The sequence below is a fragment of the Octopus bimaculoides genome, chromosome 4, assembly GCF_046866305.1.
Source record: "Octopus bimaculoides isolate indiv1 chromosome 4, ASM4686630v1, whole genome shotgun sequence".
Lineage (NCBI taxonomy): Eukaryota > Metazoa > Mollusca > Cephalopoda > Octopoda > Octopodidae > Octopus > Octopus bimaculoides.
Genome location: NC_142931.1, coordinates 103,389,256 through 103,416,755, shown reverse-complemented (window position 1 = coordinate 103,416,755; position 27,500 = coordinate 103,389,256). Strand labels below are relative to the sequence as shown.

The 27,500-nt window shown below is 38.6% G+C and overlaps 1 protein-coding gene across 3 annotated transcripts in view; it reads left to right on the top strand.

Moving 5' to 3' along the window:
* LOC106868159 (E3 ubiquitin-protein ligase MYLIP) overlaps positions 1–27,500 on the top strand; it is a 94,841-nt gene that overhangs the window by 10,172 nt on the left and 57,169 nt on the right. Inside the window, exons 1-3 of one of the 3 annotated variants that reach the window (XM_014913299.3) lie at positions 7,495–7,662; positions 22,584–22,707; positions 26,589–26,682. In XM_014913299.3, coding sequence (XP_014768785.1) covers positions 7,599–7,662; positions 22,584–22,707; positions 26,589–26,682 — 282 coding nt within the window. In that variant the 5' untranslated portion in view covers positions 7,495–7,598. Of the gene's footprint in view, positions 1–7,494; positions 7,663–20,812; positions 20,831–22,583; positions 22,708–26,588; positions 26,683–27,500 lie in introns of those variants that run through there. The other 2 variants (XM_014913301.3, XM_014913300.3) reach the window with 2 other exon arrangements.

Sequence of the window (27,500 nt, the reverse complement as noted above, 5' to 3'; positions counted from 1 at the left end):
TATATTTTCCCCCTGGTTTTGGCAAGCTCATAGGAAGGCCTGGATTTTCTAAGTGTGCTTATCAGAGGGATCAACGTAATATACGAAAAGTAATAGAGAGAATGAATCTCTCTGGAATATCCCCCTCGATTCTCAATGATTCACTTCTGCATTTTGGAGCTACTTCCCATGATCTCATTGTTTACTTCTTTTGTTTTTCTGCAAACAAAAAAAACTTTAATTTTCTTATTGACCCCAACATGTTCTCACGCTCTCCAAAATCAGTTGTGTGAAGTATTATTGTAAGCTTTCTTGTAGTCATTCTAGTCAACATGTAAGTTCTTTTATTCGTTCCTCTCTTAATATGCTATCAATATTTCCGCGCTGGTCTTTGAATGGAGATAATACAAACAACAATTTATACACACTGAGAGAGACAAACTCTGTAGTCTTTGACAAAATAGCTGGCACATATAACTGTGATGATGCTGTCACAACTGGAGAAATATCGTGCTAAATTCATGGTGGAAAATCTGTACCTTTCATCTGCACGGGTAGAGATTAGAAATATGAGCATGGAGTTGTTAAAACAACTGCTCGCCATTCTGTATCTGCAAGCGGCTGGAGAATGAAAATGAGAATGGAGTTGTCACCGCAACAGCCTCATCATTCTGAAATGAGCGTAAAAATTCGCCTATTTATAAACCTCGTTAGAAAGTTCTAGAATGTCGAATCACGTGATGGTTCGATGCTGATTGGTCACTTAATCGGCCAATCACGTGAAATCACTATGACTAAGACTGGTTTCGAATTTGTTACAAGGTAGATAGAATCGAAAATTGACACAGGATTGTAGACTCATTTCGTCGTACGATTATTCTCTTAACTATAGCGCTCACTAGAACAAGGAAAGAAATACTGAGCATTTCTCAATAACAACTTAAGCCTACAAATAACTTGCAGCAATTTCAAATTTGCAATTGCCATGAGATCTGTAAATATTCCCAAAGGAATGTGAGTAAGTGAATGGATGGACAACATTGCAATGGAAAGTATATAAAGGTTAAGAAACTCGGTTAGCAAGACACAAATTTTCGAATCTTGGGAAATACCGAACAGTTACTGTGTTGATTAGATCTTTCTTTCTTTCTTTCTTTCTTTCTTTCTTTCTTTCTTTCTTAATTACTTGAATTATTTCTTTAGAGAAGGAGCTGTCTTCTAACAAAGAAATAGAGGCGCCATCATTAGAATTTGGATAATATCAACGATAATTGTCACACGCTAAATGTAATAAATTCTTGCATATCTTTACAGTTCCACTTATGGATTGTATTTGCAATATTTGTGTTAATTTGGTCATTTTCTGACTGAAAAACAGTTGCTTCTACGTATTGTCTCTTAAACTTGTACTAACCTCGCTAAATGCAGCAAATAATTAATAGTATAAATGGATAGAGAAGTTGCAGGTTTCAAGGCAATTGTGCATAAATATTGTTATGCATGCATGTATGTACGTATGTATGTATGTATGTATGTATGTATGTATGTATGAGTGCATTTGAGTAAGTGTGTATATATGGATATATGCAGGTATTTTATATGAATGTCTGTCTGTATGTATGTAGGTATGTATGTCTCTTCTGTTTTTAATCATTTAAATCCTTCCTCTGAAAGAGCTGGTTTCTAACAAAGATACAAAGCACCGTCTTTGGAATGTAGATAATGAAACAATGTCACATTATATACATGAGAAAAGTCTTGCATAGTTTTACTTCTCCGCTTACAGATTGTATTTGTAATGTGCGAATCAGTTGGTTGATTTCTTTTCCTGAAAATCCAAGCTTATCCAGAGTGACTGTTAGGCATTTACTTACAAAACCAAGTGATCTTGTAATCCGGATATAGAAGCTGGAGGTTTCGAAGCAATTGTCCATAGCTATCTTCTCTTTGAAAATCAGAGACATTCACATTAGCAGGACAGCTGACTTCTATGACGATACATACTTTTTCTTATCTGTCCCAAACAACAATATCCGGTCTGCTACGCTTACGTCTGACAGATGTTTTGATGGGAATGTTCCACCAGAATTCCTTGCGCTGATATTTGTGTATGTATTCAATAACAGGGGGATTCTCTATATTTATTCCTGGAAAGTCATTTTTCTGAATGGCATTACATTTTGTTTTTGCGACGTCATGTTGCACGGGGAGATAGTACTTTGGTATTTTTGGCAGCTGCTAATCACATGTGTGATGTTTTCCATGTGGCATTCAAGGTTGTTTCTATGATGACATTTCGAATGTGTTGCAGTAACAGTATTTCTTCTAATTTAATAAATGCGAAAACTAATTTCTGTGTGTCAGTGTGTCACACTTATACTCCCTCTCTCGCTATTCAGTGATACTCCTCATGATATTCTTCATGATGGGGTAAGAATAATAGTAGGTATAGAGACAGTGAGAGCGGTGGCGAAGACAGCAGGGAGAGAGAGAGAGAGAGAGAGAGAGAGAGAGAGAGAGAGAGAGAGAGAGAAAGCAAGAAAGAAAGAAAGAAAGAAAGAAAGAAAAGAGAAGGGGAGAAAGAAAGAAAGAAAGAAAGAAAGAAAAAAAGAAAGAATAGAGAAGGAGAGAAAGAGAGACAAACAAATTTAGGGAGAGTTGATGATGTTTTTTTAAAAGTAGTAGTGTTGATGGTGGCAGTGGGAGTAATAATAAAAGAGAGAGAAATAGTGGGTGTGTGAGAGAAAGAGGGAGATAATGTATAACTCTGTTTAACTATGTCCCTTTGACAGAAATTCCAGTCGCCAACATACAGAACACTATCAATTTTTTTTTTTGCTTTCTTTAATACACACACACACACACACACACACACACACACACACACACACACACACACACACACACACACACACACACACACACACGCACACACACACACACACACACACATATATATATATATATATATATATATATATATATATAATACACTTCAATCGAAATAAAGTTTCCCCAAAATTAAGCATATCTAATATAATAAATGTGAATGTCAGTGTGTCACACTTTTTCAACTTTACTCCTAGAGGCCATAGCCCAACATATCATACCATTTTGGAATCAGACTAACTCTGTGAGTAAATTAAAAACATTCCGGGCCGAATCCCGACCCACAATCCTGAAATTTTGGATTCCCAAGTTTTCATTACTATGATTGCCTTCGGCGGTTTTTTTACGTGACTTTTTGCGACAAATTTTCTTGTACGATAAAAATTCTTATAATCTAAAGGCTTACTCTGTGAGTAAATTAAAAACATTCCGGGCCGAATCTGGACCTGCAATCTTGAAATTTTGGATTCCTGTGTTTTCACATGATTTTTTGGCGACGAATATAATCATCATTGAGATAATACTCTGGAGGAAGCAATTGCAACAAATTCTCCAAAACAAGGCAGAAATCTGTTTGTAGATCTTCCCATTCAGAGTCAGTTGCTGAAAAGCTATACACTAGCTTAAAACCCGCCCGATAAGGCAGCTTTTAAGCTAATTAGTCATATAGTAGTCGTGGTTAAAAAAAATCTATGTACCGCTGATGAAGCCCAGTAATACTGAAACATGTCCAGAGACGTCATCTACTGCCAACATCAAATTCACTTCCCACTGTTTTTCTGATTTTAAAATTACTTTTACTATTTTGAGGTTGCCTCCTCTGGCTTTCATGACCAGAAATGAACTGTAAATTTGCGCTACTTTCTCCCCACCATCGCAGATGTAATTATAAATAACTATTAATTATAAATAACTAAAATTTATTAGCTCAGTACATTAAATATGTTAACACCAGCTTCAGCATTTGGTTTTATGCAGAGTATGTCCATGGATATTTTTCCTAGTCCTTCATATATATATATATATATATATATATATATATATATATATATATATATATATATATGCAACAAGATACCATCAAATAAATTCGAGGTAAACATGAAGGGAATTTAATTAATTGAATGAATCGCCCTCCAAATCTTATTTTCATAATTTTAATCTGTCCAAACGAACACAGCTCGTATTTTAGTTGCCTCTGAAAACCAGGTAACTGATGTACCAAATGGGGTCGCATCTGATCCAACTTGCGACACGCATGTGTGCATCCTAACTCATCTATACAGACAGAACGGGTTCGTCCGGTTTAAAAGAGCCAAGGCGCGCTGTATACTATAACAGCGCCCTTACGACTCGAGGAGGGGCTGAAGGCTCAAGGAGGAGGAGACAGAAGAGCGAATGAGGCGGAGGAAGCGAAGGAGGCGGAGGAGGTGGAGGAGGCAAAGGAAGAAGGAAACGTACACTCACAGACACTCACAACGAAACATAAGCGCACTAATGAAGCAAATTATTGAAAAAAATGTTTCAGATACCATTATTGCTATCATGCAGCATCACCTGACTTCAGGGAAATGAGACGTAATGTTTATAGCATTACTGTTGTCAACCTGACTTGAGCAACCTTTGATCATAGTACTTCAGCCATAACCCCACTACCTTTCTTGGTGGTGGGTGGAGAGGTCATGTAGAACCGCATGCTTCCTGTTCTTATATAAAACGACAGGGTTAGGGCGGTGGCTTCGCAGAATTGTTAGAGCGTTAGACAAAGTATCCTGAAGTATTTCTTCCGACACTGCATTATGAGTTCAAATATCATCAAGTGAATCGATAAATTAAAATACCCGTCAAGTATTAAAATACCCGTCAAGTATTAAAATACCCGTCAAGTATTAAAATACCCGTCAAGTATTAAAATACCCGTCAAGTTAGTCAATGGTATTGACTAACTTCCCTCTCCTCAAAATTGCTGCCCTTCAGCCTAAATTAGAAACCATTAATTCTCAAATCATCCAACAAACAAGGTGTTTGAGAATCTGTGGTTGCTTAGAGAGAGCACTATTCACAGAAAATTTCTGCGATGAGTCGTGACGAGAATGTTCGCGCAATGATCACATTAAAACTGAATGTAAAGATATCTCTACAGGGCTCCCTTGAAAGCTTACCAGAATAAAAATGAAAAAAAAAAAGAAAAAAAAGAAAAACAAAACAAAACAAAAAAGAAACCAACTGAGCTTCAGAAGTCGGTTATTAAAAGTAAACATTCTATTATTGTTTCTAGCTAATTCAACAATGAATACCGGTATACGCAACAATCCTGAGATTACATCGACCTCAGTGCTGATTTGGTACTTATTTTATCGACCCCAAAAGGGTTCTGCCAGCTCGAAGCCTTACGTCAGTATAAGTAATACCAATATGTTAATAGGAAAGCTGGCAGAATCGTTAGCACGCCGGCCAAAATATTGAGCGGCATTTCGTCCGTCTTTACATTCTGAGTTCATATTCCGCCGAGGTTGAATTTGCCTTTCATCCTGTTGAGGGCCAATAAAATAAATACTGGTTGTGCACTGGGACCGATGTAATCGACTAGCCTCTTTCCCCCTAAATTTCAGGCCTTGTGTCCATAGTAGAAAGGAATATGTTTCTGGCTCTTTCGAATTCTGAACGGTAAGTTTCAGAATCAGATAGCGCAGAGTATACTTTCTTGGTTTAAATTTATTTTGAGTCCTTTCCATTTCCTAGCCATGGAATAAGTACTGATTTGAGATACTGAGTAAAGTTTTTCGTCACAAGAAAACACGGTTAACAGAATCAATAGGGTATCGATGGGTGGACGATTTGCATTCTGCTTGGTGCGATATGTTGTATTCATGACCAAGTTATTTAACCCTCAATGGAATAACTCAAGATTGTAGTCAGTGGAAGTCCTGTAAATTTCAGATGTTTTGTTTGTTAGCGAATCTCTATTGAATTCTGTCTGCGAAGAATCTGTCGGGGGTATCTGGACTTCACTACTTAGTCATGTGAATTTTATCGGCCTTGTTGAGGTGTGTTCAGGGCAACAAGCTATGTGTGTTGGTGGTTTATTCGGTCTTCCACAGCATTAAATGGTCAAAAAATGTCTCTTTAAATTAGAGGTATTCAAATTGTGACCACAAGATGTGTCTTGGTACCCCACAATTTAAAAAATATGATAAATCCATACAAATATGTCCTGATTAACGTTTTTTCATAATTTTGAACGATTTGGAAAGTAACGTAAGCAGTAGATTTCTATGTATTCTCTAGATTTTTAACTTTAAAGCAATTTTTAATTGTTTTAAACAGTTGAAGTGGTGTCTGTTACTGATGAGGCGTAGCTACGCAGAAATACGTGTCATACAGTCTGATAACGTCATTCAGAGTCTAACCCGAATATACTCTCTGAGACAATCTCTGCAGTGAACCTCTTTCCATATATGAGTGCACTCAAGTATATTGAATCATAAATATACACAGATTTAATTTTATAAACTTTCCATGCAAAGCGCACCAATAATTTTTGGCTGCACCATGATATCAGAAGACTGAGGACCACAGCTCTAAATGGACAAAAGAATTTGAACTTTATCCTGCAAACTAATTGGGCGAGTTGAGATCTTGGGTTCAGTTAAGGCTTTAGAAAATCCATACAAATATGTCTTGAATAACATGATTTTTCATAATTTTGTCACACCCAAGTATAATTTTAGTACTTCTATGCACCATAGTTTATCTGTCAGGAATATGCACCCGATTATTTATTGATTATACTTAAGCGAGATCATCTAACAGAATAACATTCTAACGACTTGACTTGGTGATCCTAAACCTAAAGCTTTTTTACATATCGTAATAGAGGTTAGTTGAAAGTGAACTTGTAAATCTGGTTATAGCTAGTTGTCAAGTCAGTTGTGAGTATTTACTGGAAAAAAAAATACTCTGAGAAACATGTATTGTGAAGAAAGTTTGGCCTAATTACTATTTCCTTTTATTTATTTATTTATTTATTTTACAAGCACATGACTATATTTTTATAGAACAGAAACTGGGATTTTGTAACATTCAGTGAGAAGTTATCGATGTAAACAATGTGAATTTGTCACAAACGAGAAGTGAAACCAAAACGCGATCTTCATGATTTCACAACTCCCCGGAGAGTGTAAGAACGACCCAGAAACTAATTAGCGAAAATGAGATGAGTCACGTAAATAAGGAAGTTATGTGCAGTAGCCTTGGAAAGTGGTTAATATAGTCGTATGCAAATTTTTCGAAGTGATTGCTTCTATCTGCAGCGTAGGGGTTTCCCGGAAGTGTCGACATTGTGCACAACATTTCTGCTACAGACTAAAACTGATTACGTATATATAAATATATTAGGATGGGGTGGATTGTCGAAACTATTTCTAGTCTTTATCTTTGCAATGATTAATGGCGGAAGAAAGTATAATCGGATAATTTAGCAATTCTTATGTTTGGCAGAAAAATATTGGTGATAACCTTTTGTTTACTAAATTTCATCTAGAGTATATCATTGCTCATCTCTTCTGGCGATATCACATCTACTTCATAGCAACCACAGCATCTAAAAGTCTGGCCTTCCTCTTTAGAGTCAGAAAATACGTCATCTTCTATGAGTTGCTTTCAACGTAGCCCAAGTGAAACGTGCAATAGAACACTGCTCGCACTTGTACAGTTCTGTTGCTGCACACATGAACATCGTAGACAGAGCTAGAAAAGGCCTCGGTAACACACTCCAGAATCTGATTCACAGAGGTACTGTATCCTCTTTCTGCTTCTTTTTTTCTTTTTTATATCACTACTACAATGGCCCCTGCTCTTCAGAGTTGGCAGATCCATTTGGAACCGCCACCTAGCCGTCTCTTTTCTTCTCGTCACCTATATTATTGTCTGCCCTCTCAGGTTTCGCACTAACCGCTATCTCTAATCCTTCCTACCAGAACTTCAATCCGCTGAAATTTCCTTCTTTTCCTTATTATTCCGGCAGTCATTGGTTTGTTATTCTTCAAGAACAATATCAATCACAACACCTATTTCGGAGGGGCTGTAAAGACCATCAGCATAACCAATTTCCCCAGAGTAAACGATTAAAGAAAAATATGGGAATTGGAAGGCTTTCAAAAAAGTCCGTATCTATTGATAAATATTTAATGTGAGAGATATAAATAATTATGTGAAAACAAGTCTAATGATAGAATATTACTAATGTTTTTCATAGACTCTACCTCCTGTTTTCTAAAGGCTTGCTTTCCTTCACATTACTGCAATTATTCATATTTCTCTGAAGATCAATAAACTTACCGTAACTATATCCTTCTAGGTTGTTCCTCTAAAGTTGTACTTTATGTCGTACAACTCCCAAAATACCGCTGTTGAGTTCTTTTCTCTCTTTTTTGCTCAATAACTTTGTATTAGCTTAAGTATTTACATTATTAGAAGGTATTCTAATACGACGAGCTGTCAGAATCGTTAGCACACCGGCCAAAATGCTTAGCGGCATTTCGACCGTCTTTACGTTCTGAGTTCAAATTCAACCTAGGTCGACTTCACCTGTTATACTTTCGAGGTCGATAAAATAAGTCCAAGTTGATGTAATCGACTTATCCCATCCCCCGAAATTTCAGGCAATTGTGCCTATAGTAGAAAGGATTATCAGAAGGCATTCTATGCAAACACAGTTCAATTTTCAAGGTACTCATTAACTGTAGACTTTTAAAAGTATTTGCTCCAGTTTCTCGGTACCAGCAAACTTCTTATGTTCTTGTTTTATTTCAAACAATTTTCTGAAGTTACTAAATTGGTTAAAGTATTCGACCAATTCGGACATTATCAATAAATGATTAATACATGATTACATATTTATTCAGTCTGATGCTTTGCTCAATTATCCAATGAAAACAAGAGACTTTTTTTAAAAGGTTTTCTCCCTATTTATCTAAATATTCAATCCAACTACTTCAGTTTGTTCACTTAACCAAATAATTTTCACACCCAGTATTCAAACTTTTGCTTCTTAAGTTCCTCCACTTTTCAGGGCATGAAGCGACTGACTTTCCCAAACATCCCTTCCCAGTTTTGAACCTAGTATGATTGTTTCCAGGAACGATGAGAAGAGACCTGATGGACTTACATTTTACCCTTGGGCTAGAGGCAGATGTCTCATGTGGAATGTCCCCTTTAACGACTATTTTATTCCATCACGCATCCTTAATGCTCCAGAGGGAGTAGAGCTTATTGCATCTTTAGGTGAACAACATAAGACACTGAAATACCGTAACTTGTTAGTAAATTACCTTTTTCAACCTGTGGCTTCAGAAGAACTGGAGCACTGAGATGGAGGTTAGTATTCCGTCTTACTGAAGAATCATTCGGGAAGATGTTGAATGATTGAATACCTTATAGCTTTGTTAAGCTATACGCAAACCAACTAGTGGAGACGAGAATACATTTATCAAAGGTTTATTACTTTACGTACATCAGGGCTTAAGTCGTCAGTTATTTCTGTTTAGTTCATTCAGATTCGTTTCACACTCACTATTGTCATTCTTTTGTTTTCCTTCTCCTACCGGAAGTCCCTTTTCTTTTCCTGCTAACCAACTTCCTAGCTAGTCCGCAGCGAAGTTTCTGTCTACAGTTCATCTGTCACGAATCCTGCCTTACAACCTCAACCTCGCATTCACCCGCGGTAATACAGTAAATGTTTTGAGCTGCCAGGAAATCTTTTAGAAAATCTTTGGATCTTTTTTAAAACGGGGGCCACATTTTTCATTAACGAAACACTTTGAAACTTGGAACACTGGTAGAATGTGTCATATAAAACATCTTTTTCTCTTAGTCTTCTTTAAAAAAAAGAAATCCATAAATTATTCCATGTTAAAGTTGTCGTATTTCTGTAATTTCAACCAATCACTGACGTCCATTCAGCCGATATACATTAAGTGCCGACTACATAAACAAACAATTCTGAAACAATTAACCCTAACCCTAACCCTAACTCTAACCCTAACCCTAGGGTTAGGGTTAGGGTTAGGGTTAAAGCAAATTTAAAATGAAAAAAGCAAATAAAACGAAGAATCGTTTGTTTATGTAGTCGGCACTTAATGTATATCGGCTGAATGGACGTCAGTGATTGGTTGAAATTATCGAAATAAGACAATTTTTTACATGAAATAAATTCGAATACAAAAATATTTTTCTGTTCTATAACACAAAATAGATAAGTATACGAAGTTTGAAAGTCTTTCGGTACCAAAAACACTACGTAAAACATTAATGAAAAATGTGGCCCCCGTTTTAAAAAAGATCCAAATCTTTTAGAGGGAACAACAAATTCTCTGGCAAAGTGTACACATAATTGAGGGGTGATGGAAGAGCATGCATTCCTCTTCATTTTGCTTATTTACTGAATTCTTGTTATTTTTCTTTACTCCTTTTTTGTTATTTCCCTGCTATTTACTTTCTTAAATTGTCTTTTTTTATCACGGAATTCTTATTCTAAAATTTTCCTGTAAAAATTATTATTATTATTATTATTATTATCATTATTATTATTATTGTTGTTGTTGTCATCATCATCATCATCATCATCATCATCATCACCATCATCATCATCATCGTCATCATCACCATTGCCTTTGCACAGCTTCTAACGCTGGAGATGTACTACAGTGTCAGCTGTTCACTACCAGTGAACTAAGGTAACACCTCGTATTTTTCGAGCACCTTTCGGAGTATTCGAGCGGTTCCAAGCAGTACTGTTTTATGCGAGTGCTCCATTGCAGCCCCTATTTGTTCCACATACTTCTCGATATTTTTGCTCACTGTTCCCAGAGCTCCGACAATTATTGGTACTACTGATACCTTTTACATCGACCACAACTGCTTAACTTCCCAAGCTAACCTGTCATACCTCTCGACTTTTCTTTCTTCCTTATCGCATACCTTGCTATCAGCTGGGCATCCTATATCTATGATCCAGTATAGCTTGTTTTCTTTCTCAATTAAGACTATGTCCGTCTTCCTATTCTCTATCTCATGATCGCACTGAATCATAAAATCCCAGAGGATCTTTGCATTTCCATTTTCGACGATGCCTTCAGGTTTGTGGTCGTACCAATTTTTTGTTCTGTCAAGTCCATACTTGTTGCAAAGTGTCCAATGGACAAGCCTGGCTATATTGTCGTGGCGTCTCTTATATTCCTTCTGGGCTAGTGGTGTATATTGGCTGGTAATATGCAAAACGGTTTCACCGTTTTGTCCACAGTTTCTGCACTTATCACTTTCTGCTGTGTTGTCTATTCTGTATTTTATGCAGTTTGTTCTTAGAGCTTGTTCTTGGGCAGCACAGATTAGAGCCTCTGTTTCCGGTTTTAAATCACTTTTAGTCATCCACAGCCATCTTTTTTCTCTGCCTGTATTCAACATTCCTATGGAATTGACTATGTATTCTTTTCTTTATCCACCTATTTTCAGTTTCATTCGTTTTCAATTTCTTGTATAGTGCTTTATCTTTGTAATCTTTCATCCTTCTTACTTCTAATAATAGCGGTTCTGTGGCATTTTTCACATACCATGCTATGATGTTTTCTTCTGCTCTAATGCTGTGTTCGCATCCGATAAGTCCTCTTCCCCCTCTTTTTCTTGGATACATACAGTCTGTCTGCGTCACTTTTTTGGGTAGAGTGACCCATATCTAGTTAGCAACTTCCTTGTCTTTCTGTCTAAGCTGTTTAGTTCGTCTACTGCCCATGTGAGTACCCCTGCTCCATATCTAAGGAGTGAAACCGCCCAGGTGTTGATAGCTTCGGTCTTATTCCGTCCATTTAATTTCGACTTAAGGATCAGTCTCAGTCTGCGCAAGTACTCCACCTTAAATTTTTCTGTCATTTCTTTCTCCATCAATTTACCCATTTCCAAAATCTCCAAGTACTTATAGCCCGTCTCTTCTATCAGCTTCATAACATCCGCCGACGGTATTGTTACCCCATCCATACATTTGATTTTGCCTCTCTTCAAGACTAACACACCACACTTTCTCAATCCGAACTCCATTCTCAGTCCGAACTCCAGCACTGAAGTTATACACCGTATCAACGAGGGAACCGACTTGGGCTTCATCTTTACCATAAAGTTTGAGGTCATCCATGAATAACAAATGGTTGACTTTTTGTTGGCGCCTTTAATATTATTATTATTATTATTTTTCAGTAGTTTTATTTTTATAACGTGCTTTCACTTCACTACCGAGCGCAGCTCTGTGCGCCTTGGGTATGTGCTGTGGTTTGCTGTGGTGCTCTTATGTTTACTATATTGAAAGTGTTTTGCGTAGAATGTGTGCAGTACCCAGTAGTGCAATTTTCTGTATATTATATATATTTGTAAGTCCTGGTGTTTTTGTTATGTATTTGTCTGAATATTTTTTTATTATACCTAAGGCACCTACTATGATAGAAATTGTTTCTGTTTTTAGATTCCACATTCGAGTTATCTCTATTTCTAGGTCTTTGTATTTTGAAAGTTTTTCCATTTCTTTTAGAGAAACGTTGTCATCTGCTGGTATTGATACATCAATTAGAAAGCATTTTTTTCTTCATGATCTTTGACAACTATATCTGGTCTATTTGCCTTAATTTCTCTATCTGTGTGTATTGGCATATCCCAGAGTATGATTGCTTTCTTGTTTTCTGTGACCTTTTCTGGCATGTGTTTATACCATCTTTTTTTTGTTGTTATTCCATAGTGTTGGCATAGCTTCCAGTGTATATAGGTCCCAGCTCTGTCTTGTGCAGCAATTAAAAATCCTTCAGTCTCTGCTTTGAGTCCTGAGCTTCTCAGCCATTGCTGGGATTTTTCTCTGTCTATTTCTTTCGCATTTAGTTTAGCCCAGTATTTACCATGTAGGGGCTTTTCTTGCCATCGTTTTATCATGGTCCATTGCTGTTCTTGTTTTAGTTTGGATTTCATTTGTTTTATAGCTTTTGTTGTTTCTTCTTCTTCTTCTTCGTATTTATTAGGTAGATTGATTTCTTGTTTGTATTTGTCAGCTTCCTTAAATACTGAAAACAGTTTTTTGTTTTGCTCGTGTTTTGTGGCTATTTGTATTAGTTTCCCTTGCTTCTGGAGTAGGTATTTTTGCAGTCCTATGGTAGTTATTTTATAATAGTTTTCTAGCTGTATAAGACCCCTGCCACCTTCTGTGCGTTGTATATATAGCCTTATTATTATTATTATTATTATTATTATTATTATTATTATTATTATTATTATTATTATTATTATAATATCCGTCATTCTGTGAAGTCACAGAAATTTGGTGCTCCGTAAGTTGAAAAGTGTTTGTAAACTTTTCGGCCTTCTAAGATCCCGTCTTTTCATTTCTGTTGTTACCATTACATTTCTGAGATTGTCTGGATTGCGCAGATAGTGCTTTGTGTAGAAATACCGTTTTGCAGGAGGTGTGCTTCAATAATTTTTGAATTTTAACTGCTTTCAGCAAAATCAAATATTTTGCAGTTTCCTGTAATTATTTAAAGATGTCTGATAAAGTAGCCATCATAATATTCGACAAAGGAACGCGCTCCTTGTCGGTATATATTCTTTTCTACTCAAGGCACAAGGCCTGAAATTCTGGGGGAGGGGGCCAGTCGATTAGATCGACCCCAGTACGCAACTGGTACTTAATTTATCGACCCCGAAAGGATGAAAGGCAAAGTCGACCTCGGCGGAATTTGAACTCAGAACATAAAGACAGACGAAATACCGCTAAGCATTTCACCCGGCGAGCTAACGTTTCTGCCAGCTCACCGCCTTGTTGGTATATATTGAGAACGAGGAAAGAATCGAGAATCTGAATATCGAACGGCATAAACTTAATGACGTCACTGAGGCGAAAAATGTTTCGCCTCTAAGCAACGTCAAAACTTTTGGTGTCGACAACGAGAACAACAACAGCAACAACAATACGAAAGAAATGAAACATAAAACGCAAGTATCGCTTCTGCGTTTGTTTGCATCAGCCGCGGGAAATATGGAATGTTACCACATAGATAAAGAAGAAAAATTGTAAAAAGAGATGGGAGAAAAGTAACTCTAAACTCTCCATCGAACGTGATAGAAAATATCGCAAGATGCGCCGTAACATACCGTTGCATCGGAGTCAAGTCTCGGCGGGTGGAAAATGCTCTTGAGAGCGAAGTACAAAAATGCCTTGGGCACGTGTGAGAACAAAGGACCCACATCATCCGAGGAAAGAAGTTTGAAACCACAGATGTGAGATTTGGAACGGAAGAAGAAGCTAGATGTAATTCTGCAACCACTTTGAGGAATGACAACTTTTTCTTAATCCCCAGCTATCGCGGCCAACGCCTTGCCAAGATTAGGGTGCTGAATGCGCCGCCAAAAATATCCATTACCTGGTTAGTTGCGACCGTCTTGGCAGGTTTAGAGGACGAAGTCACAATATTGGAGGTCAAGAAACTACCTAAGCAAAGCTGGTTAGGTATAGTTGTGGAACAGACCTTGTAATGCAAACAGGACCATATCGACCATCTGCCCGACCTAATCGGATGGTACTCACCTATCAGTGTTCGTGGAGGGTAGAAAGCCAAGATGCTACACACGTGGATCTGTAAATCATTTAAAGGCTCCCCGCCCTGAAACAAGGGAAAATAAGTCCCACTGCTGCCAACATTGCAAACACCACAAGTGTAAAATCATAAGCAAGTGCTCAAGACTCCTACACCTACTCCCACACCTGCGCTTACACCCACTTCCAAACCAAGACAAAGAAGGTGTCTATCCCCTGTTGCCACGGAAAAGCAAGTTTCTCTTGAATGCTCTTCCTCCCAAGACAACATCAACTGCAATGACATAGAGAACGAAGAGCTGAACGATCAATGGATCAGTGACAAAAGACGGTAGGCGAAAGAGGAGGAGATTACATAGCCCTACTCCAAGAAATCAACAAAAACTTATTCTGAAACCACAACTGCAACACAATTCACAACCACTCCAACAAAAACAAGAACAAGATCAACAACTTCAAAAGCAGCAACACCATCAACAACAGTATGAAATCACAGAAACACAGAAACAACCAATTACAGAGCTTCAAAGATATTCATCAGACTGTAGACGAAATGTATCCATCAATCTCACAAGTATAACAGTGAATTGATGGATTTTGTAAGTCAAAACAAAAACAAAATAGAGACAGTGGGAAAAGAATTTGAGGATTTCATCCTCAAAACACTCAAGGACAGACTTTTAATTAAAACGTTGTCAGACGTTTATAAAACTATAAGAGAAAAATTTCCAGCTAGTGTTGGGATTTTAAAAACATAAATCTGTTGATAAAAGATTGTTGGAAGGGCCTTTTAAAAATTTTTCGCCAGTAGAGAGGCTCGGAACTTCCGGGCTTCTCGAAAATCAAGGTGAGTAGCCTCTTCATTTTCTTTCTCCGACCGGCATGGCTGTGCTGAGAATGAGGTGTGTGAATGTGCGTGACCTGAGATCAACTTGGAAGGAAAGTTACTTGCTCAACAATCTCAGGTCACTTGATTTGGATGTGGATGCCATTAGTGAAGCAAAGATCTCCGGAAAACACACTCTAGCATCCATTTTCAAGTCTCATCTTGTGGTCTATCGGGAGCAGTTAGCAGTGTAGCAGTGCTACTCCAGAAATCCTTAGATCTCCAAGTACGGTCTATCTTCCTGGACCCGGATGATAGGGTGGTCCTGGACGTGAATGGCAGCGAAGGTGGCGCCTTTAGACTGGGAATGTCTCGCACTCTGGTACTAGTGGGGTACTGGAATAGTAATTTGGATGCACGGAAGGACTGTGTGGGTCTAGTACATAGTTGAAGGGGGTGTAAAAGCCTCGAAAACCTGCTCTGGACTTTCCAGCTTTCTGACAGGTATCGACTGGATTTCCTTGATGTGCCAGTGTGGACATGGAACAACCACAGCAGGTCAACCAGATCGTATTTAGAAAGAGTATTTGTTAGGTCAGAGGATAGGGAAGCATAGGTTGTCCACAATTTAAAGTGATCGGCTACACAGATCACAAATTTGTGATATGATCAGTCGATTTAGATAGGACCCGTAGGCAGGGACCCGATTACTGGAAGTTGAATTCGTCCTTACCGGCTCACAAAGACTACAGGGACCGGATTAACGAACTAGTTAAGCGGCAGTTGATGGGGGCTATCGTTAGCAACCGATGGTGGATCGCTCTGAGTAGAGCGATTAGAGTAGAATCAATAGCGTTTAGCAAAGACTTAGCAATAGAAAGAAATAGATTGGATGGAGAACTAGTTAGCAAACTAGAAGAGGCTATTAGTAAAGGCATCACGACCGACGTGTTAGCATCGAAAATGGCCCTTGGCTATTTATTTGAGGCGGAACATGAAGGTTACGTTGTCAGAGTTAAGCGCTAAATCACGAAGGAACTAAAGCCGTCCAATGGGCCTGAATGGTAGAGACGCGACGTGGAAACAAAATCACGATCAAGTCTTTGACAGATCAGAACGGACGTGTGCTACTCGGTTCTAAGCAGATGTGTGCGGCTTTGCAGCAGCACTTTGCGCGGCTGTTTGGGGAGGGTGATGAGTCGACGACAGGAGCGAACTTTACTTCGTACCTAGACGGCCTACCACAGTTCTCGGTGACGGACGCGAGATTCTACAAAAGCCGATTACAGCCTCTGAAATACGGGAGGTGGTGAGCGATTGCACAAGTCGCAGATCACCCGGTTTGGATGGTCTGCCCTAGGAATTCTATGTTTTCATATCAAATTTGTTTGGCAGCCTCTTGGCAGTAAATGGAAGCAGAACGGGAGAAATCCTAGTGCTGTTAGCCAAGGTATAGTAATACTGCTGAGAAAGGACGCCGATAACGGGGACATGCTAGGGAATTTCCGGCCCATTAATCTGCTAAACACAGAGTTTAAGATTTTGGTCATGGTGTTAGCGAAAAGGTTGGCGCTTGTCGTTGGTAGTCTGGTCAAGGAGGCACAAACGTGCGCAATCCCGAGCAGGTCTATCCACGACAACCTCCACCTTATGCGATACATCATATAGAGAACTGAGATTAAAGCTGGCTTCGGTGGGGCCCTGATCAATTTAGATCAGTAGAAAGCTTTCGATAGGGTAATCCATCACTACTTAGAAGCCGTCCTTAAATCGGTCGGTTTCGGACCCCTTTTCAGAGGCTGGATTGTTGCAATGCACAGCGGCACCTGCTCGGTGGTCAAAGTAAACGGCCACCTATCGGAACCGTTTAGTATCACTCGTTCAGTCCGTCAGGGCTGCCCACTGTCACCTCTTCTGTAATAACTAGCTCTCGAGTCACTGCTGCGGAAGTTGGAACTGTTAAGAAGCCTCCCTTTCGAAACTGGACACGGGAGGACAGTGTCTGCATATACGGAAGATGTCACTGTCGTAGTGTCGGACGCCTCCGAACTGGAGACGGTCGGTTCCATTGCAAAGGAATATGAGTCGGTTGCAGGGGCTAAAATCAATGCTGATAAGTCGGTGGGAATGCGACTGGGCACCTGGTAAGGCAGATCGATGCCGTCGGACGTTGGACCGACGGACCAGTTAAACTGCTCGGGGTCTGGTTTCGTCCCGACCACCAGGTGGATAAGAATTGGGAAGAGGTGACGAACAGGGTGACCTCTCTTATCCAGAAATGGGCAGAGAGGAAGTTGTTCCTGAAAGGTCGGTCAGAGATGGCGAATGCCTACATCAACTCTGTCATTATTTATCGTCTAACCGTCATGCCTTGCCCCATTTACAGCTTGATTAGATCAGAGCGTATCCTGTTTATTTTCTTGTGAAAGGGACGTGTTCCAATGGTCAGGCGGTCGATCTGCTACCAACTTCCTTTATATGGCGACTTAGGCATGCCATGCTTTTAATTCGCGATTTTTAGAACGTGTGTAATGATTTTTAGATGAACGTGTACAGCGATTTTTAGAAGGTGAACATGCGCATCCATTTTTAGAAGGTGAACGTGTGCAGCGATTTTTAAAAGGTGAACGTGTGTGGGCTCTGTTTGTAAGAAACGCTTTTCCACAGCTCGTCTCCTTGACGGAGCTGCAGTCCTGGGTAAAAGATAGGTCTAGACTGGGCGCCTGGTGCTAAGAATGTCGTTAGGCGCTCACTGTCCTCTACAAGTCGGGCAATAGGATCGGTGGATGTTCCAATTTAGATATTTACAGGGAATTAGGAGCGGGGAAGTGCGACGACATCCTCGGGGAGACCCTAGGCATCAACGAAGACGAACTGACAAGTCTATTCCGGAGGACTTTCCAGTCGGGGACTGTTATGGATAATATCCAGATGTCTTTGGCCTGGCAGTGCTACCGTGGGGCGATACCGGTTCGAGATAAACTCTACAGGCACGGATGTGCTGTCAGACAGGCATGTCCGAGGTGCTCGCAGAGCGACGAAACCATTCTGCATGCTCCCGTTCAGTATCCGAGCATTGCTGGCTTGTGGAGTTATGTCGCATGTAGGACAGATCCGCCTGTCAGCCGAGTCCATAAGGAAGATTGCCCCGCCGCCCTCCTTTAATCGGGTTAGCAAGGTAGTTTTCCTTTGTTTGGTGGCTGTGGCGAAATAGGTTATCTGGTGGACGAGGCTGAAAGGAATGAGGACAGAAATATTCCTCTTTGGTAAAGCCCTTATCGACTTATCAAGTTTCACTTGAAAAGGAAAGTGAGGGTAGAGATAGAGGTGCTGTCCTCGAGTGAATTTATGAAAAGTGGGGTGAAAGTTGCGAAAATGGCAAGAGTGGATGGTATCATTCCCAGTGTAGACCTGAGAGTCGGATGAAAGAAGTTGGAGAGGGCTCTTGTCCTTAGTATTCAGGGTGACCTTGGATGGCGGGGTTTCTTGATTATCCCTAGAGGTCCTCCTGTATCAGGAGGATTCCATCACGATCACTTTTTCCCCCTCTTTTTCTAGTGTCATATACTATGTATACTTCCATTCTTCTAATGTATACCGTGTATACTTTTTACTTTAACATTCCACTATATGTAAACCCCCACACTTTATGTCTGTCTTTGTATTGTCCCCCTCATCCTTCACCCTGATGACAAATAAAAGAAATCATAATAATAATAATAATAATAATTATTATTATTATTATTATTATTATTACTATTATTATTATCATTATTATTATTGATATTATTATTAAGGCGGCGCGCTGGCAGAATCGTTAGCACGCGAGGCGAAATGCTGAACGGTATTCCCTCTGTCGGTACGTTCTGAGTTCAAATTCTGCCGAGGTCGACTTTGGCTGTCATCCTTTCGGGGTCGATAAATTAAGTACCAGTGAAACACTGGGGTCAATTTGTCCCCTCTCCCCAAATGGATCTATTTTAAAACGGGGGCCACATTCTTCATTAATGTTTTACGTAGTGTTTTTGGTACCGAAAGACTTTCAAACTTCGTATACTTATCTATTTTGTGTTATAGAACAGAAAAATATTTTTGTATTCGAATTTATTTCATGTAAAAAATTGTCTTATTTCGATAATTTCAACCAATCACTGACAAGTATCCAGTTGTTTATACTTACTCCTTTAGCTGATTAAGCGATGTAAAGCGTATTTAATCTCCATACCTTCGTTTTATTTGCTTTTTTCATTTTAAATTTGCTTTAACCCTAACCCTAACCCTAACCCTAGGGTTAGGGTTAGGGTTAGGGTTAATTGTTTCAGAATCGTTTGTTTATGTAGTCGGCACTTAATGTATATCGGCTGAATGGACGTCAGTGATTGGTTGAAATTACAGAAATACGACAAATTTCACATGGAATAACTTATGGATTTCTTTTTTTTTAAAGAAGACTAAGAGAAAAAGATGTTTTATATGACACATTCTACCAGTGTTCCAAGTTTCAAAGGGTTTCGTTAATGAAAAATGTGGCCCCCGTTTTAAAAAAGATCCCCCAAAATTACTGGCCTTGTGCCAAATTTTGAAATCATTATTAAAATAAATAAATCATTATTATAATCCACATGTCTTATAATTTGAATTGAATTGTTTGCCTACAATACCATATGTACTTCGCTACCTTGGATTCAGTCAATTGCATGTCATACTACTGTTAAGTAGAAAATATGTCCATAAGCTATATTTTACACAATGTCATTGACTGCTAGAAAACGTCTAATGTCTTAAAAATTGTGGTAATGGTAGAGATCTGCACATAAATTTATTTATCGTGTGATGACCATGTCATGGTAAGGTGAACGTTAATATTTGTGGACAACATCCAAGCAAGCAACATTTTTCAGGGTTGGCATTTTTTTATCTGCATAGTTATACCATCACTTTGTTGCATCCCATTTTATAGGGCAGGAGAAATAAGTCTTAATTATCAATAACCAATGGACGATTAGCGTTTTTCTACTTTCTCTGGCGTTCCTAATCAGATGGTTCATCCGCCATTTTCCTCACCATCCTTCAAATTTTAAAGCACATATTTGTTACCACAGTACTCGTGTACTGTTCAGATTCAACAGTCCTGGTTTGTTAGGACTACACTTGCGTGCATACATACACACACACACACACATCACTCCTAAGGATTCTACTCACACACACACACGCACACACACACACACACGCACACACACACACACACACACACACACACATACACGTTCTTTCTCAAACATCAGTGTCACATCTTCCACTTGCGTTAGTTGAGCGTTCAGTTGCAACATCTGCAGTTGAAGAACGCCGACTTCACTAAGTCGTCTGCTCGGAATTATTTAGGGAAGCTCTCTAATACTTATCCTACAATATAAGCCATATTTCTTAACGTATACATATATTTTTTTGCCTGTTATAATTTGTTCCATTTGAATTAGACCCACTCACTTATACGCAAGAGGTAAGCAGAGGTACGTATCTTCATCCGTATTTTCCACAATCAGCTTATTTTTACTTTAGTTGTATTTCTAATGTTCTTGCGTATAATTGTTTAAAGAACAACAAAAATATTTCATGCGTTTGGAATTTCAGATTGATGCTTAGAATCGATTTGCATTAGTAAGAAATCTGTAACCCTTTCCCAGAGATGTTTAGGCATGATTCATTATTGAAAATCAGTTTTGTTGATTCTGTGTCAAATAAACAGTTCAGTCACAAATGATAGTCTTCGTTACAAACTTCAGAAGTTTGGTTTTACTAAGGTTTTCGGAGTTAACGCCTCTATTTATTTCCTAGAAATAAAACAATGACAGTATGCATAAAGCGGTGATATTTGAATGAGTTGAGTAAAATTTTTAGAGAAAATATATATCTTTCTCTTCGTTTATTTCATTCTATTTTGCTTAATATACAAAAGAAGCAATATAAAGAAAGAGTTCAGACCAACAAAGTTAAGTTTTTTTTTTTAAGAGATGTAGTGAATTTCATTCAACATTTACTATATGACCTCTTAGTTACGCATTTCGTGCAATCGACCCATTTGAATTCTTTCCCCTAGATCATTTTATTTAGTTTGTGTGGTAAGTAGCTTGCTTACCAACCACATGGTTCTGGGTTCAGTCCCACTGCGTGGCACCTTGGGCAAGTGTCTTCTACTATAGCCTCGGGCCGATCAAAGCCTTGTGAGTGGATTTGGGAGACGGAAACTGAAAGAAGCCTGTCGTATATATGTATATATGTTTATATATATATATATGTGTGTGTGTGTGTCTGTATTTGTCCCTCCCCCCCAACTTCGCTTGACAACCGAAGCTGGTGTGTTTATGTCCCCGTAACTTAGCGGTTCGGCAAAAAGAGACCGATAGAACAAGTACTAGGCTTACAAAGAATAAGTCCTGGGGTCGATTTGCTCGACTAAAAGGCGGTGCCCCAGCATGGCCGCAGTCAAATGACTGAAACAAGTAAAAGAGTACAATTAATGCGTGTACATACTTTTTGTCTATTTATCAACCAGGCTTACATAGAATAGGTTTTGCTGATGAAGTCTAACAAACCGAAACATGTACGTAGATTTCCTTTTGCTTACAAGATTAGACTTTTGTTCTTTCTAAGCAAATTAACAGATTATTTCCTAATTTCTTCAAATTATCTCCCTTCTTTTTGAAGAGCCGACACTTTCTTATCCAAATTTGTCATTGGTGTATTTCCCTTTATTCACATTATTTTTGTCTCTTTTTAAAATTGTTAACTTGATTTCTTTTTATCTTGTACATGTTTCAGTCATTGGACTGCAGCTATGCTAGTGTACCGCCTTGAAAGGTTTTAGTACATATCTTTATAAAGTCTGGGACTGTTTCTATCGGTTTCTTTTCGCCGAACAGCTAAGTTACAGGGATGTAAACAAACCAACACCGGCTGTCAAGCGGTTGTGGGACAAACACACACACACACACACACGACGAGCTTCTTTCGGTTTCCCTCCACCTGGTCCACTCACGGGTTTTGGTCGGCTTGGGACTATATTAGAAGGCACTTGTCCATGCAATCGAACTAAACCCGGAACCATGTGGGTGGAAAGCAAAACTTCTTACCACACAACGAATAGATTTTCCCCCTTTATGAAAACGATTCGAAACAAATAAAGAATATTTTAAGCTGTTAAGAGTGATGATCCGGGTTCAAATTCAAAAAGATTTATAGCATATGTTCTTTTCTTTTTATCAGGAAACAAAGAATCTATAAGGCGCTTAAAAATGGCTTCAGCTATGGAGAACTGGAAAATCTTCAGACTGATATTGAAAAGAAAATTCGACACTTTTTTATCGCTTCTGAAATCTTCGAAGAAAGAGTAAGTATTAAAAATAAACTTTTTTTTTTTCTTTTCTATATATATTGATAAAATCATTTGATAATTTTTACTGAAGATTCGGTCGTTTTCTTCCATTCAAGAATCATCTAAATATGGAATAATCTTATCTAAAAATCGGAAAGTAAATATAGGAATAACGAATACATTGCCTAGATTTTTACATTAGCAAGGGTAGTCAGTATAAGTGTAATTAATGTAGAATAGTAGCACAATTATTCAGATTGTGCCAATCAAATATATTCTTTACGATAAAATTGTTGTTTAGTCTTGGGTCAACCTTAATGAAGCAAACCTATGACCAAAAGCATTCACGCTGTGAGGTATCCCGCCTCTTACTTATGTGGAGAGTACGTTCTTTTCTATGATGGTAGGTAAAAATTTGAGAGATTTTTAGTTGCTATTTCTGGCAGATCGAGAAATGACTTAGAGGTTCCCACGTTGGCTTGTTATAGTATAATTAATGATAATTAGTGTGAAGATTTAGAATATATCAACAATAATAATGACTTTCTTTGTAGTATGGAGGTAGAGGCTATGCTCATAGCTTTCGAAGGCCTCGGTGTTAGTTGAGATGGTGGCGGTTGAATGACATCTTGAACAGCTGCAAGTTAACGACCGTAGAAAAAAACATAGGCTGTGGGGTAAATTCAGAAAGCTGAATATTCTGAAAAAGAAGAACTGAATGAAGTAGTTTTTGCGGGGTCTGAAGTGGGGGAGGCTAATAAGGGCGATGAGTGGAGGGGAGGTGAGTTAATAGAAACAACCAAAGTGAAGTTAGTACGAACCAACCAGCTCCGAAGAAGAGAGGACACTATGAATATGATTGTCTCTTGTAGTCCGAGAAGAAGGTTTATAATGATCAAATGTTTGTGTTGTACATTAACGCACGCCCTCCGTCAAGTCGAGTTGCTTTTTTGCGGTTTACAATGTTTGTATGGTAGCGCCGGATCTTTTTGAGGGAGTAATAATTCAATGTGGATCTCATTTAAGCTTTGTATATTTTAGAAAACAACGATATCAGAGATATTACTCTGTGAATGATAGAACAGATTGAAGGCAACATTGAAACAGGATGTTCGGTGTTTGTATGATGGAAGCTGAATGCGTCTTTCCGGGCACGCCAATCTTACAGAAACACAAATTGCAAATTATTTAGACAGGCGTTCACGGGAGCAATGGGTTCGCCCGAAAAGAACAATTGAACTAGAATTTATAAGATTTAGAAAAAGAAATGACAGTAGACGAAACTAGAATAAAGGGAAACTTAATTAAAAACTTGAAAAAGACACTATGAAAGGTATTGCGACAGACGTGCTTGCGTTGAAGATTCGGTCGTTTTCTTCCATTCAAGAATCATCTAAATATGGAATAATCTTATCTGTCCCTTGATAAATTATTCAACGCAAGCAACATAGGCTGCGTCGTCAGATTAGACACGAAGGGACGAAAGCCGCTCAACGGATTCGTGTGACAGCGACGCAATGTGTAAAGAAAACCACAATTCGGTCCTTTGCGTGTTATTCGCTCCTGAACAGATGCTTGAGGTTTTTCAGCAGCACTTTGATCGGGACGAATGGCGGCCCGATTGCCTTATAGATGTTGGTGTCTACCTCGACGACTAGCTGCAACTCTCGGCAAGGAGGGCGAAGTGTTGTAAAAAGCCGATAAGAGAAGCTGAAATACAGAAAGCGATGGCTGACTGTATGGATAGTGGTGGTATTTGCAAGACTTGTTTGGCGACCTTTAGGCAGATATCTACAGCAACTGGATGCAGAACGGGAGAATGCCCAACTCAGTGTGTCGAGAAGCGGTGATGCTGTTGGGAAAGAACCTAAACAAAGTGAGGTTCACATTGATAATTTTTGGCCCATAACTCTGTTAAACGCAGATTTCAAAAATTTGACCAATGTATCATCCAAGAGATCGGCATTTGTCGCCGAAGGTCCGATTTGTAATGAGTAATCAAGCTGAACAGACATATCCCCGACAACCTTCCTTTCATGCAACACATCATATAGAGATTAGGTAAGAAATTCGGTGTGGATAGGACTCTAATCAATTTAGATCAATCGAAAGCTTTCCATAGAGTTGCGTATCAGTATTTGGCGGCAGTCGTCACAGCGGCCGATTTCGGTCCCGTCTTCAGAGGTTGGATTTTGTAAAGTACTGCGACATCTGCTCAGTGGTCAGAATACATGCCCTTCCCGCTCGAGTACCGTTCAGTATTATGCGTTCAGTCCGTCGAGGTTGCCACCGCTCACCCATTTTGTACGTTCTAGTTACAAGGAACATCCCGTATGAAATAGGATGCGAAAGAACCGTGTCAGTTTATGCGTTGCCGGGGGGAACTGTCTGTTCAGCATACATTCTACGTGCATGATAGTGCCGCCAGCTGGGCCCGTCCCAAATACAGGCAATACTATGAAACCCTCCTGCACGCTCTCGTTCAATGGCCTAGGATTGCTGACTCGTGGAGTTACGTTGAACAGTTGCTGTCACGACATACTCATATTTTGAGTACTATTTTTCCTGTTTGCACCAACATACCAATATATATATAAATATACATATAAGAGGGATGACCACTAAGTGGACATCCATTATGCTAGAAGACCACCTACGGTCTGACCATTAAGAAAAGATTGTTCTCAAGAAAATTTAGCAAACGCCAGAACGTAAGGGTTATTCCTAATACTAATAATAATGGTTTCAAATTTTGCCACAAGGACAGCAGTTTTTTTTTTGGGGGGGGGGGGGAGTCGATTACATCGACACCAGTGTTCAACTGGTACTTATTTTATCGACCTCGATAAGGATGGAATAATGATAATAATGGTTTCAAATTTTGTCACAAGAGCAGCCGTTTTCTAGGAGAGGGGACTAGTCGATTACATCGACCCCAGTGTTTCACTGATACTTAATTCATCGACCCCGAAAAGATGAAAGGTAAAATCGACCTCGACGGAATTTGAACTCAGAACGTGCAGACGGATTGCCGCCTTAATAATAATAATGATAATGATTTCTTTTATAAGTCACAAGAGCCCAGGACAGGGAGAACGAATTACAGCACACAAACAAAACATACAAAAACAGGTGGGCTTTACATCGATCAAAGGGAGATACTACCACATAAAAGGATATAACAGAGGATATATATATAATAGAAATTAGAGAAATAAATAAATAGATAAATAAATAGTTAAATAAAATTCTCAATAGCAGGGCACTCAATAATAATAATAATAATAATAATAATCCTTTCTACAATAGGCACGAGGCCTGAAATTTCGGTGGAGGAGGTAAGTCGATTACATCGACCCCTAGTACACAACTGATACTTATTTTATCGATTCCGAAAGATAAAAGGCAAAGCCGACCTCGCCGGAATTTGAACTCAGAATGTAAAGACGGACAAAACTCTTAAAGTCCCCACTTCAACTTTGAGACCCTCCCACACTTCCTGGGGCCCGAAAGTAGTCTTACTTTGCTTTTCCAACTTTCTGTCCGAGATCCTGCTCGTTACCTTTTATGAATCAACATCTGAAAGTGACATGTTTCAATTATCAAAGTAAATAAAAACACCTAAGGCGTAGTAAACTTTAAAAAAGAGAAAAAGAACGCAGCAAAACGAACAACAGGTGCGCGAGATAGAGAGAAAGAAAGAGACAGAAAGAGAAGTAAATGCTTTGTAACCATTAGAAACTGTTGTTTTTGTAGCAGTTCGGAGACCGAGAGGGCTAATTTGTGTGGCCTCATCTGATTGGTTATCAAGTGAGCGACTTGCTTGTCGTCCTCTGAGAGAGAGAAATTGTAATTTGATTTCATTTTAATTTTGGTGTTTATTAATGGTTCCCCAGGATGAGAATCCGGTGCCTGGTTTCGGACGCAAGCGACGTGATCCATGAAGTTCTACTTCACCAGAAGGCGAAGGGCCAAAATTGCCTCGATCAAGTAAGCAGAATTCTTTTTTGAAGCAGCATTCTTTTCTCATATCGTAAAAGCTTTATTTATCAATCTAGTCTATACACCCGTACATAAAAATACGTATAAACACACGTATGTATACATACATACATACATAATAATACACACACACACATATAAAATGTATACGTTCGTCATTATACTTATTCAAGCGAACTGGTTCTTCTTCTTTTGAAACAATTATTTTATACTTAATTGTCAATATAGAATTACCATGATACATGACATTGTAAATAACAGACAGACGGAATTTTGATGCGATGCAATTCCACAATGTTTTATTCTGACGATAAAGGTCGGGTTTAATATTTAACCAAGTTTTATATAAATTCCTAACATATATGAATGGACCATGTGTTTGGTCAAAGAAGTATTTGATATATAAAACAAATGTATATTATTCCTAGCAGGTTATCTCTGGTTGATGTATACGATATAATAGTTTACATTTTCAAAAGAGCAACCTTAAACTAAATCTATATTATTTGTATTTGATTACGCTGTATATTTTCTCAGTCTATTATTGTTCCTTTGTATCTAATTTACGAGAAATGCTACCATAAATACCACCTTGCGAAATTGTTTAAAACTCCCACCCTTCCTCTCTCGTGTATTGTTTTTACTTTCAATCTCAGCTGTAACATATCTTTGTTTACATTAACTATAAGTGAGCTACCTTCTTCGAAAATAACTATATTGTTTTTTAATGTTTATGGTTGTTACTTCCTACTTTTTTCTTTGTTTGGGTACACTTTAGTTTGACCACACTTTATATATATATATTG